Consider the following 14,209-nt stretch of genomic DNA (forward strand, 5'->3'; position numbering starts at 1 on the left):
ATAATTTTGTTTTGTCATTTTTTCTTTTTACTCGAGAGACAATTTTTTTTCTTTTTTTCTTTTACTCGAGAGACATTTCTTTTATTCTTTGAAATCAAATTTTCTACTTTTTTTTTCATTTTTTTATTATTCACCAAATTTTTATTTAAGCAAGGACGTGTCTTACACATATGTATGTCATCTCTACTACTTAATAAATTCGGATTAGTGACGGTGAAATCAAAGCAGACATGCGATCCAATCCAACCTAGAAACGTAACATCGACATGTTTGGAGTGACAAAAATAAAAAAGGTACATGCTTGTCCGCAACGAAAAAAGCCACGCGCCCCGCGACCCATGCCCCGCACCGCGCGTCTCGCGTCCCTCAACCGCGCCGCCTCCTCGCCGCCCTCGACCGCCGTCGCCCCGCGCACCCTCGACTGCCGCCGCCTCCTCGCCGCCCTCGACCACCCTCGACCGCCGACTCCCACGCCGCCCTCGACCGCCGCTGCCTCCTCGCCGCCCTCGACCACCGACGCCTCCTCGCCGCCCCGCGCCGCCCTCGACCATCTCCGCTGCGCCATCCTCCTCCCCACCGCCTGATCGTCCTTCTCCTCCCCATCACCCGCCGTGCCATCCTTCAACTTGCCAATCTCCACTCTCCGCCCTACGATCGATCCGCAGTGGCCACCGTCACCGAGTCCCCTTCACCGGCGACGTCGTCGTCGTCAGATCCTCTCCTCCACTGCCCCCAACGCCGGTCGGCCGTACTGTCCACCGCCGCCACCCGCCGCATCGTCGTCCTCCCCATCACCCGCCACCAACGCCTACTCCGTCCAACCCGCCACCAACACCGAATCCTCCGCCCACCCGCAACCGCCGCCAACGCCCCCGCCGCTGAGTCAGCTCCATATCCACCGTCGGGCTGACTCCTAGTCCTCCTCCTCCCCGCCACGAACGCCACCGCCGCCGTTGCCTACTACTCCGCTCCGATTCCCATCTAGCAAGCAGAGCAGGGATGGGAGGGGCGCCGTCGTCCTACTGCATCCCTGGTGAGCATCCACATCATTCATCTCTCTATGTCCCACCCATTTTTGGCTGGAATTTTATTGCGTTAACCATAGCTTCTCTTAGAGATCTGGATGATGCTCTTCTCTTAGGTTAGTTTAATTGTTTCCCTCGCCGCCGCCACACCCCCACCCCCCCCCCCCCCCCCAAAGTCCAAGTTGGATCTGCCCCTGCTATGGATAAATAAAATTAATCTGAATCACAGGTCAATCCCTTGTCATTTGTAATCCTAAGCAAATTAATAAGCTACATAGATGTTGTTCTTGTAATTTATTTGGAGTAATCAGTTTAATTGAATCACAATAGCATTGTGTTTCCCCAATTTGGTTTTGTCACTTACAAAAAAGAAAAAGGCATTTATGTTTCACATTTGGTACTCTAGCCAATTTATTCAGTTATCTGCCCAATTTATTCAATTGTTCTGCTGTGTACTATAGTCTAGCCAATTTATTCAACTATTCTGCTTTGGGTCCATTCGTTGTCCATCTGCTCATAGTCGTCCACTCACTGGTGTTTCCCTGGTGAAAGACTGAAGTGGCATATTTTCTTATGGTGTAGGACATACGAACTGAGCTCTTGCACGCCGCATAGGTTATCACAATGATATGTGCATGGGATATGTTTAATTACTCGATTTTACATAACGATTTGAGTACTCAACTTTATATAAAGAACTTCTGATTTTGATTCTGAAGTTATTTCTTATCTTGGGATTCAGATGGCATTTACTTCAGAATTTAATCAAAACACCAGTACACAAGGAATTTAGAATATGAACTTTTGGATGCAGGATGCTAGCGCAGAGAACTAATCCTGTGCCCGAACTCTGCTTGATCTAACGTGGTGGCTGACATTGACTAGTGAATGCTTTTGTGGAACCTCTTGATATTCCAGAATGGCAGATAATCATTTTCTTTGGCTAATTTTCACTGTTATTCGTTTCAGCAATAATAATTCATTTGTTCCGCTATGGAGAAGCACCTGGCCCTTGCGTACATCAGGATCAAGCTAAGGTGATCTTCATTTTATCCTGATGAATCTTAGAGCAAATAGGTGTGCATGGGCACAATGTTCTAAAATACATGGGGAGGACGGTTATTACCAGGAGTGAAAGTCTCCTACTGCAGCATATCAGACTTAATCAGAACCAGGAGTAGTGCACTATAGTTACTTTCTACTCCACCATGCAGATAAACCATGAACCAGTACTGTGTTTTACTACTAAATTTCCCCACCTCCTTTTCAGAATTTAAGACATCATATTCTTATATTTTTTTCTATTCAAAACTGTGTGTTATTCTACTTCTATAGGAAATTTCCTATGTATCCTTTTCCTCAAGGTGTTTTGTATATCTCTTTTCAAGGTACTTGCATAAGTATGTATTGGTAATTCTTAAGTGGAGTCAATAATCCATAGTTTTACATAGGTTTCCATGACGGAACATGATTTTTTTTTTGGACTACCGACTAGACGAGTAAGGTATTTATCAGTTGAATTTGCCAAAACAGAAAATTTGATCTTCTAGGGCTTGTGATGATGAAGAGACAGTGTGGTCAACCCATTCGGCAAGAGTGAAGGAAATTATTTTGAGGAAGATCAGCATACTGCAGAATGCTCGGTTACTCACAAGGTATTTGTGGAATTGCCTCGTAAATTTTCTGCATGTTAGTGTTCTATTTTTTTCCGGCATAAGTGTGCATGGTCAAATTATAATTATCGGTTAGTTGTTATATGTTAAATAGTAATAAGACCCTGGATAACCTCAGGATGCATGGGGGTGAAAAGTTATAAATGAGATGCAATTACCTCATCATGACATATTTTCCTTTGGTATTTCTTTTGTATTATGAAAAATAAATCAGTTTGAACTTCTTGGTTCCATACTTGCAGCAGTAACAACTAATGAGAAGTTTAGATAAGTGTGTATATTTGTGTATTGCTTGTAAATATTCCAATAGCGATTGTTGCATGCTTTGCCAATCAGTTAGGTACATGGACCCATGTTTAATGGGAGATGTAGATAATCTTGGCATCAAAACATAATCTTGAACTTACCTTTTCAGTTACCCATTATAGAATATTAAAATTGCTAACATACTGTTATTAAGTGAACACCAAATATTCTAATATATTACTATTAAATCATTCGGGAACAGAGTGCTTAGGTTGTTTCAGGATTTCCTATATTAGTACACAGGTCCTCATTCTGAAGCATTTTTCAGGCAAAAACCAAATGTACTGGTTTCTCAATTGAAGAGAGAATCATTTGAAACAGACCCTCCTAGCAATCACTTTGTGGATACTTTCAGAAAACAGCACCCAAACGATGATGCTTTTATTGAAGAAACAACAATTGTTGAACCTTCATGTAATATTTGTTGAACCTTATGTGAGATTGTTTTGTTCTGTTCTGAATTGCAAACCGCAGCTTTTGTCCTTGGTGCACTTTTGTTTTGTTCACGTATGTAATTGTGTGTGGTGTGGATGAGCTATGTGCTGAATAGGATCCCCCGTGTCAGTGTGGATGTTTGAACTTTCTGGTGGTTCTTGCAGACCTGAGTAGCTAGCTTGGATCCCCTTGTGATGTAGTCTATGACTTTGCATAACGTTATTTGCACTGACACTATGCAAATACTTATTGTAGTTGTTTTGTGTAACATTATCTCGACAAAGTATGAAAAGCAATATGTATTGACATGGATGTATATCATATTAATATTTGCATTATTAACGTTTTCTTACCACGGAATTACATTCAATGATTATTTAACATGATTTCATCCGGTGTGATTTTTCCCATTGCAACGCACGGGCACACCTAACTAGTCATTAATTAAAACCTGTTTGTTCTGTCTCTGATGCGATGCACTGGAGACATATACCGATCACATAGGACATTGATTTTGAAATTTACTTACATGCCTTATGATATCACATTCTCATTGAGTGCCGCTCCGGTGCTTTCTACTTGGAGTAGAAAGTAATCTGAGCCATTGATCATATTTAATTGTAGGGTTGAGATTTAGTTCTACTTCTACCAGAGTTAGTAGTAGAAATGTAAAGGGGTATATTCGTCCAAGGATAATAATTTGCGTAGGGGTATTATTGTAATTTATCAGTGTCTAACTCACCCTCTCCCTGCGCTAACCGGGCCACTACGTCGCGCTCGTCACCCTCCGTGTCGCCGAGGAGAAGCGGCCGCCGCCTCCACCGCCGGCGCGGGCCGAGCGGCGCGGCACGGGCACAGTGCGGGTCGGCAACACATTCTAGGCATCGTCAATGGCGCCCGTCGCTGCACAGCATCGCCGAAGTCAGTAGCTGATGCGATCGTCGGTGGCCGGCCTGTTCAACTGATCTGTGTTTTTAGACTTCATGTTCATCACTTCATCACAAGTAGCTTTTTCAGCTGATGCAGTGTTCTGTACTTCAGTTTGGTTGTGTTGGGTTCAGCATCTCAACTGAGGAAGATGATCAGTTGCTCTGAATGCATCATATTCAGAGTCAGTTAGTAGGTACCAAGTCACTGTAAGAAATCACCAATCTTATTCATGCCATTTCACTGAACACAACTTTGGTGTCCTAAATTATAATGCTATCAGGAAAGCAAGTGCTTTTCGAGCCAAACCTACTCATACAATTTCCTAAAAAGTTTCAGAAGCTTGGCTAGCACATCTGTCCAAAATAACATGGGTTTGTGGCTGTACAACAAAGCACCAGAAAAAAAAATCAACCATTGCTGGTTGGCTGGCCGGTACAGATTTCAGTAGGCAGAATGTGAAAGAAAGAGCCCCAAATTCCATGCAGAGAGCCACACAAATCAAGGCATCGTGCACCGCGGAAGAGTGGTCCTTCTCCTGGAGCTTGGAGATGACGGACATGTACAGGGTGCGCGCACGCGGCGAGGCGCTGGTAGGGCATGCCGGCCGCGGTCACCGCGTCCGATTCCGTCGCATCGAGGGACACCCCCCGATGTGTGCAACAGTGCAAGCAGAGGAAGTGATTTTCCCCTTCAATCAACGCTGGCAGCGCCGCCGCCTGCCGGGAGTAGCGATAACGCGATCGGACCTGATATGAGTGATCGAGACAGAGAAATATCCCATGCTAAAATTACCCCTAATCTGTATTAAGAGATTACTAATCTTCCTTTTAAAATAAAGGGTCAAGATTAATTCTACTTGTAGTAGAATACTGTAAGTAGAAAGTACTAGAGCGTCACTCTATTTCATTTTGGTAGATATCATGTGGAATAACATCAATTTGGAAATGATTTTTTTTCCGACATATCATTCGGAAATGACTTTTTTTTTTTTTGCAAATATCATTTGGGTTGTGGCTGGCAGATTCATCTCCTTTAATATATCTTCAATATATAACTAAGTTCCATATAGGCATGTGAGTTCGATTATAAATTTATGATCATTTGATTTTGATTTCAATACAAAGACCGCTGACCTCTAAAATGGCAAAATCTAAATCAAGAGGCCTCTCGTTTTAGTGCTAACGAGAGACCCTATCTAGATACCTTAGCTAGTACTAGTCCTCATCAAGTAGAAAATATATTCATATCACCTATGTTTCAAATAAAATTTTCTTTTAAACTACTCATCCGTTCTACGATCCGATTACATGGTTATGTTTGTAAGAATTAAATCTTTATAATAAGATCTCACATGATTATATTTTGATGAAAAAATACAAATTACTTTTATAATATATCTAAATTACTTTTAGATTTCACTAAATTACTTCTTAGATATATAAAAGTAATTTCAGTAAAGCTTAGAAGTAATTTACATATACTATAGAAGTAACTTAAGAAAAAAAGAAAGTAACTTTATCATGACATTAAAAGTAGATTCGTTATGGAGGTAAAAACATGAGTCTATCTAGAAATTAAATTTAATCAGCACAAAATATGGAATTGACTAAAAATGATAATAAAATAAACAACTCACAACATTATAAATGTATAATAAGTAATTTAATCAAATAGAAAAGTAATTTATATATATGATAAAAGTTACTTACATATATAATAAAAGTAATTTGCAATATAGATATTTCTTTTATCAAAATATAGTCTTGTAAGATCTTGTTGTAAATATTTAAATACAACGAACACAATGGTGTAATCGGATTATAAATCGGATAAATAATTTTAAAGAAAAATCTATAAGAAGAAAAAAAACATGTATCATTTGGTGTACTGGTAGGCAACAAGTGTGAGATGAGTCTCTAGTTAGGACAATATAGAGTGCGATCTTTATGTACTCATGTCCCTCTAAAATCCTCTTGCTTTCCCCATTTTTGCAGAGGATGGTGAAAGCCACAGCTGCCCCTCAATGCCTTAAATGGTTGATCCTATTGCACACAGTTCTTCAGGCTGCTGTCATCAAGAAATGTTTAGACGGTTGTCAGCCATTTTTCTAGTCTATGGGATGATATTTGTAATTTTTGTGGCAATCCCTACGTGTGGGTAGAGGTTGAACTGGAGAGATGTTTTCAAAGTTTGCATTGATTCCATGGGAGTGCTGATTACATGAGAATAGAGATGCTCAAATATATCTCTCATTTCATTAGCGAGAGCATCCGGGGGGAGCATGTGGTCTGATATCATTGACATTTTTCGCAAAAAAAATGTGTCTTCATTCACATAGTCCATAATGACATTTACTAAATGATATGCATATCTGAGATATCTCCATTCAACAAGTTATATCATTCGCAGCTTCTTTTTTCAAACTAATGATGCATCTACAAAAGATACTACTCGGTGTTCTTTTCTCCTGAAAATGAAGATGAAGATGAAGATTAAGTTTTTTTACGTAAAACGAGATGGTATTAATGTATGATTGATTAAGTTTTAATTATTATAAACTTGAAAAATAGATTAATATGGTATTTTAGAGCAACTTTCATATAGAAAGTTTTCGCACAAAACGCATCGTTTAGCAGTTTGAAATGTTGGAGACACTAGAACGGGATTGGTTATCTCTAACGGGCTTAATGCATTATCTCTTTCGGGCAGGCCGCCGTCACTAAGCAAAGGTTAGTGATGTGAGAAAATATCACTAATGGATGACTCTCATCTCTAATGGGCCTAGATTATAGCCCGTCACGGATGACTCTCATCTCTAACGGGCTTAGTCACAGATGAGTATAATCCACAAATAAATAAATTTTCTAAATTTTTGGTAAGCCTCAGGCTTTTGCCCTCACTTATGTGCCTTCTCGGCCGGTCACCCATTCCGAAATTGCTCTAGTCATGTGCCTTCCCGGTGACCGCCCTCACTTATGTGCCTTCTCGGCCGGTCACCCATTCCAAAATTGCTCTAGTCATGTGCCTTCCCGTCATGTGCCTTCCCGGTCGGTCACCCATGCCGAAATTGCTCTAGGCCAAGCACGCTTAACGTCATAGTTCTTTGAAGATTGGCTTCGGAGAAAGAAATTGTAATTTGTTGGTATGAGCATTCTATTAATCCTATTAAGCCTTGTCCAAGATGTCACACCCTAGCATCCCCTATTCATATACATTCATTCACATAACACAACCACATTCACATTACTTCCATTTTGATCACATATTTCACCAGCAAATCCGAGTTAATTGGATCAAATATATATTTAGCAAGTATTATCATGAGTAGAAGGCAAATCAGACTTCTAGGAAAAAATAAATTTCGAATTGAATTTTATGATACTAAATGAACTCATATGAAAAAGCTATCAAAAACAAAGTTGTAGAACTCATTGAGATCAACCACTTTTATTTTGGTCATTTCTCCATCCGGGTTTGATTGAACTATATAAAATTTGTATTTTAAAATATAAGAAACTCAAATATTTTTTCAGGTAGTAAATGATTTCAAACAGAAAAATTGTCAACAACAAAGTTGTATAACTCATCAAGATCTATAACTTTTACTTTGATCTTTTTTCTATATAACATTTTTTTGAACAGTTTGAATTTGAATTTAAAAGTATGACAATTTCAAACAAAATTTTCAAATACTAAATGATTTCAACTGAAAAAGTCATCAACAACAAAGTTGTATAACTCATTAATATCTATATCTTTTATTTTGTTCATTTTTCTATACAACATTTTTTTAAACAGTTTGAATTTGAATTTGAAAATATGATTACTTCAAACAACATTTTCAAATACTAAATGATTTCAATTGAAAAAGTCATCAACAACAAAGTTGTATAACTCATCAATATCTATAACTTTTATTTTGTTCATTTTTCTATACAACATTTTTTTTAAACAATTTGAATTTGAAAATATGATTACTTCAAACAACATTTTCAAATACTAAATGATTTCAACTGAAAAAGTCATCAACAACAAAGTTGTATAGCTCATTAAGATCTATAAATTTTATTTTGGTCATTTCTTTATCCGACAAAGTAATAGTAATATTGTTCACAAAATTCACATCTCTCATCTAGATTTATAAACTATAACACAGATTTGTAATTTTTGTGAACAATGTTACTAACACTTTGTCGGATGAAGAAATGACCAAAATAAAAGTTGTAGATCTTGATGAGTTTTACAACTTTGTTGTTGATGACTTTTTCAGTTGAAATCATTTAGTATTTGAAAATATTGTTTGAAGTTGTCATATTTTCAAATTCAAATTCAAATTCAAACTATTTAAAAAAATGTTGTATAGAAAAATCAACAAAATTAAAGTTATAGATATTAATGAGTTATACAACTTTGTAGTTGATGACTTTTTCAGTTGAAATCATTTAGTATTTGAAAATGTTGTTTGAAGTTGTCATATTTTCAAATTCAAATTCAAACTGTTCAAAAAAATGTTATATAGAAAAATGACCAAAATAAAAGTTATAGATCTTGTTGAGTTATACAACTTTTTTGTTGATGACTTTTTTAGTTCAAATCATTTAGTATTTGAAAATGTTGTTTTGAAGTTGTCATATTTTCAAATTCAAAGTCAAACTGTTCGAAAAAATGTTATATAGAAAAAATAACCAAAATAAAAATAAAAGTTGTAAATATTGGTATGTTATACAACTTTGTTGTTGATAATTTTTTTTATTTGAAATCATTTAGTATTTAAAAATGTTGTTTAAAGTTGTCATAGTTTCAAATTCAAACTCAAACTATTAAAAAAAAGTTATATAGAAAAATAACCTAAATAAAAGTTATCTCTAACAGGCATCAACAAAAGCCTGATTCCGATATGAGTCATCGGTGACGGGCTTTAAAGTCATCTCAATCGGGCCATATTTGGAGTCCGTCACCGATGACCCTCATCTCTGACGGGCTCGGTGTCTGGGCCCGATTGAGATATGCGAGGTCATCTCAATCGGGCCTAAATCTTTGCTCGTCACAGATGAGTGTCATCGGTGACGGGCTATATGTACTTGGGCCTAAAGTGAGTACATCTACAGCGGTGCAAATTTAGGCCCGATTGAGATGACTTCGTTCTGACGGCCCAAGTAGTCTAAGCATAATTGAGCCCGTTACAGATGATAGGATCTGTACTAGTGAGAGAAGAACGGGACCGTAGGCATACATATATCTAAATGATTGTTTGCCACTGACATAACATCTGTCATTCAGGCATGATGATACATCTCTAAATGGAATTGAATTTGAAAATATACACTTCATTCAATTTTTTTACAAAAATATTTGTGATTTAAATATTTTTACAGAAATATATCATCGATCTCGCACAACCGCTGCGTGCGTCGCGGGCGGCGTCGTGCGGGGAAAGTGCGAGACCGCACGGTCTCGCGGAATGGAAGAGCGAGACCAAACTGTCTCGCTGAACCAATCAGCAATACCGGATTTCAAAATGATTAATTAGTGATTAATTATCACGATTAGCGATTAGTTAATTATTAATTAATCACTAATCATTATAGTTAATTACGTCACTAATCAAATGGAGCGTTGCGACGGTGTCGCTGTCTGTTTCCGCGACACCGGTCGGTCTTGCTCTTCCTTTCTGCAAGACCGCGCGGTCTCGCACTTTCATCGTGTGATATCGTCCAGCGGTATATTTTTTAAAAGTTTTGCATCCTAAATATTTTTGAAAAAAAATTGAATGAACAGATAATTTGAAATTTAATTCTCTCTGAATGACATCTGCAAAAGCCAGTGATATGATAATCTTATACTTGTTGAATTGAGAGAATACAAATCTACCAAAGGATATTCCAACCGTTTAGATAACATTTTACATTTTTACATGAGAAAATTCCTTGCATGCCCCTGAAATTTCGCTCCATCCCTTATGTGCCCTTGAGTTTTGACGTATCTCTTATATGGATCCGAGTTTTCATTCTGATCCCCTCCATGCCCATACCGTTAGTTGATCATCAGTTGACCGTTAAATTGTTTTCAAAATGACTATATTGCCCCTACTTAGAGTACCTATGCGCTAGCTTTTTCACCAACATAATTTTTGAGTTGAAAATATTTTATTAGTAAACAACAAAAAGAATGTGTTTATTTGACCTCAAAGTTTGAAAAGTTAAATTTAAATTTTTAATAATTTAGATCAAATTTAATAAAAAATTCTTATTTATATTTAAATTCAAGTTAAGTATAGTTTTAATTTCTAAATGTTCGGTGAAACTTTTATATGAGTTTCATTAATTTTGATTTTGTTAAAGCTTGTTTGAAAATCTATTAAAAATATTTCAAAAAATAAATATTGGTTTTGAAATTTAGGCTCAACTATCTTTTGGTTTTCTATACAAATTTTAAAAAGTTCATACTAAGCTTTATTTAGCCTTTTGAAGTGATCACATGACTATAAAAAGGGCAACATGGCTATTTTGGAAAAGAGATGATGGTCAACTAATGGTATGGGTATAAACGGGATCAAGACGAAATATCAGGAGTATACAAGGGATGTGAAAAATTCAAGGGCATGGAAGGGATGGAGCAAACTTTCAGGGGTATATAAGGAATTGCCAAAAACATCATTCTTGCTACCGGAAACTGAAGATTTTTTTTTTCTCAAAATGGAACCAGTGGAGCTAAAATGATCACAGCAAAAAAGGAGCCCCCAAGCTGAAATCTGCTGCTGCGCTGCATCAGAAGTTTTCAGAACTCGCTCTGCAGTACATGGCAAAAATTAGCACCGAATCCCATAACCCATCTTATTTGGCAGTTCGGCAAGCTTTCAGCAGGCTGAGCAGCAGCTTAGGCATCGTAGTTGTTTCAGTTGTGATATATCAACGGCCCCTTTTCAATCGGTCATCATTGTAAAATTGTGAAAGATAATTTGATCGTCGCTCGTTATTCCAATGAGGTGTAACGGTTCAGGGTATGTATTAATCACCTGAAGCATGCATGGTTACTAATCATCTGATGATGGCTTCTTCCGTAATGAAAAAACATAGGAGCTAGAGAGATTAAATTTATATATATTACAGAGGACCTTCGATGCTAGTAGCTAGCGTACAGGAAAAATTACGCTACAATTTTAAAACTGATTACAACTGTAAATATTTTAATACTTATACGATGTAATTCTCCTATTAGTTTAGCTAGCTTCACGTTGCTTGCAGGAGTACGCTGTTCGTCGTTACTCATCTTTTGAAACCGTATTCAACCATATTATGTTCTCACAATCTAGATGTAGTATGTTAGTTATACGGAAAGCCGTGAGGTGGAGTAAGTCATAAAATTCTGGCAAGTCGTTGAGAGCCTAACATGGCGACAGCATGCAAATTAAGAGACATGATGAACAAACCAAATTAAGGCTACATACAGAGGGAGAGAGAAAGAGAGAGAGATTATAGTTAAGGCACTGAGACGATCGAATTGAACCACAAGAGTCGATCGTCGTTTTATTCATTACACACATATATACGGAATGATGAGGGGTTGAGATGATGAGCAGCTATATGTATGTAGAGTTTGTAGCACAGCACTCATCATTCCATGTCCATGATGATATATATATATATATAACCAGAGAGAGAGAGAGAGAGAGAGAGGGAGAGAGAGAGAGATTATTTGTCACCAGCCTGCGCGAAGTGGGTGGGAGGTACCGGTGTCGCGTCGATCAGTTATCCATGTTGAAGACGGCTGCCGCCCACGAGGGCTGTATGTTGCCGACGTACGGGCGGGTGGTGTTGTCGAGGTACGTGGTGCAGGGATCGGTCCAGGGGAACAGCCACGCGTACCATGGGGTTGGGGTAGTGCAGTTCTTCAGCAGCAAGCCCCCGAGAACGCGGCGGCCGCCGGTGGCAGTGAGCAGAGCAACCTCGCGGTTCTCGAAGAGAAGACGGCACTGGCCGTCTGCGCCGCTGGCGTCGTCGACCCGGCAGGAGGAAGCCTCCGGCCAGTTGCCGTCCCATGCCGGGACGCTGCTCTTGTAGTTTTCCTGGAAGGCCCAGGCGCAGGACACCTTGTTACGTGGCCCCAGGTCTTGGACGTCGTTGTAGAGGCGGCCGATGCTCTGGCCACTACCCACCGAGAAGTAGAATAAATCTCCATCACATTGGAACCAGATGGTGTCCCCCATCCGGTTCTCCAGCTCGCAGGAGAATGTGGTGTGGTTCGACTCCGGCTCAGAGGCAGAGCACGGAAATCCAACGGAACACACCGGGGGCAAATCGAACTCCGGTCTTGGTTTTCCTCCGACTCTAGGGCCACCAGGGACTGGTGGTGGTAGACGTCCTGGTCCTGGTGGAGGACGGCGTGCAGAAAATCGGGCGGCGGCCGCCTGATGAGGATACTCACCGAGTATGGTAGAGGCAATCATGCCAACTACCAGTAAAACTTTCTTGACCTTGCGCATGGCGTTTGGAGCCATTCTTCTGGGCGAGCTGAGCGAGACGAGTTCGAGATGGACATGCATGGATCCCCTATTTATTGGCCGTGCCACGGCCAGGAGGCAGGAGCTGAACTAGCTAGGTAGATCGTAGCGAGGCAGGCCGGGACCGCTAATTGCATGTGCTCCTAGGCCTAGCTACGTACTTGCATAATACACCCTGCTTAAGTTTATTGTCAAAATCATATAATTGCTTGCGCCAACAGAAAATGCATGACTAAAACTCATGCAGTATAATATACTCCCTCCATTTTAGTGTATGGCGCCGTTAGCTTTTTTACCAACGTTTGATCAATTATTTTATTCAAATTTTTTGTGAAAATATGAAAATATTTATGTCATGCTTAAAGAACATTTGATGATGAATAAAGTCACGATAAAATAAATGATAATTACGTAAACTTTTTGAATAAGACAAATGGTCAAACGTTGGACAAAAAGTTAACGGCGTCATGCATTAAAATATGGAGGTAGTAGTATACATCTATAAACTCGACCACTCGAAATTAACTTGCTGTCCCTCCCATTTCTCTTCCCGCATATACGACAACAGCTCCCACGTTGCTATGCTCCAAGGAGACACGGGCCACGATGTCACAGGGCCCGACATCACCCCCCTCCTCTCCTCCGCCTCTCACCACCGCCCGAGCAGCCACCGGCAAAACTGGGCCTCTCACTTCGCTCAAAAACACGATGGTTGGGGAGTCAATGGGAACTGCGCAGAGGGGCAGAGGAACATCGGTGGCAAGTTCCACCGCTGCCGAAGGCGGATCAAGCCCACCTCCCTAGCACCAAATCAGGAGGGGATGACACCAACGGAGCCAGATCTGGCAGGAGGACGAGGGCATGATGGATCTGGTGCCGCTAGAGGCGGATTCGGCCTCCCCGCAGCCAGATCGGGAGGAGCCGATGACCAGTGCAGAAGGCGGAGGAGTCTCCTATAGGGCAACCTAGGAGAAGTGCGCTCATGCGAAGGAGGCACGGGGTGGCGCAGCCACGGATGGTGGGCCAGTGCGGACTGTGGCGGAGAAGGAGAGGCGCGCATGCCGTAGTAGCGGGAGAAGGCACAGTGTGGCAGAAAGCACGAGAGCAATCCACGATGCGGTTGGCGGAAGACGAGGATGATGGCATGGGCGATGATAGGGGGGCCGATGCACTTGGTGCCGGCGTGTCTACGACAATCAGAGGTCGGCATAGCTGGGCGCAGCAAGCGGCCTCGTCACGTTGCGTCGACAGCAGGAGAGGCAGATGGTAAGGGCCAGCTACACCATCAGCGAGCGGGAGGCGGCGTGGCCATAAGAGGGATCGAGTCTGGGCTGGATGGT

General features: G+C 40.3%; 1 protein-coding gene and 1 long non-coding RNA gene across 2 annotated transcripts; one reads left to right on the top strand and one right to left on the bottom strand.

The window, feature by feature from the left end:
- Positions 1 to 309: 309 nt before the first annotated feature.
- LOC107280529 (uncharacterized) lies at positions 310 to 3,777 on the top strand. Its single transcript, XR_010740952.1, has 4 exons — positions 310 to 1,033; positions 1,995 to 2,062; positions 2,559 to 2,680; positions 3,273 to 3,777. It is a non-coding gene; the product is annotated as an uncharacterized lncRNA (long non-coding RNA).
- An 8,092-nt stretch (positions 3,778 to 11,869) lies between these two features.
- On the bottom strand, positions 11,870 to 12,895 carry LOC4335503 (uncharacterized). Its single transcript, XM_015779647.3, has one exon. The coding sequence runs from the start codon at positions 12,864 to 12,866 to the stop codon at positions 12,114 to 12,116; it is 753 nt and encodes a 250-aa protein (XP_015635133.1). The 5' UTR covers positions 12,867 to 12,895; the 3' UTR covers positions 11,870 to 12,113.
- Between the last annotated feature and the right edge of the window lie 1,314 nt (positions 12,896 to 14,209).

This window comes from Oryza sativa, chromosome 4 (genome assembly GCF_034140825.1).
Source record: "Oryza sativa Japonica Group chromosome 4, ASM3414082v1".
In the NCBI taxonomy this organism is placed as follows: domain Eukaryota; kingdom Viridiplantae; phylum Streptophyta; class Magnoliopsida; order Poales; family Poaceae; genus Oryza; species Oryza sativa.

Bases quoted from the DNA above. Each gene is read 5' to 3' on its own strand.
- LOC4335503 (XM_015779647.3), bottom strand. From the start codon at position 12,866: ATGGCTCCAAACGCCATGCGCAAGGTCAAGAAAGTTTTACTGGTAGTT.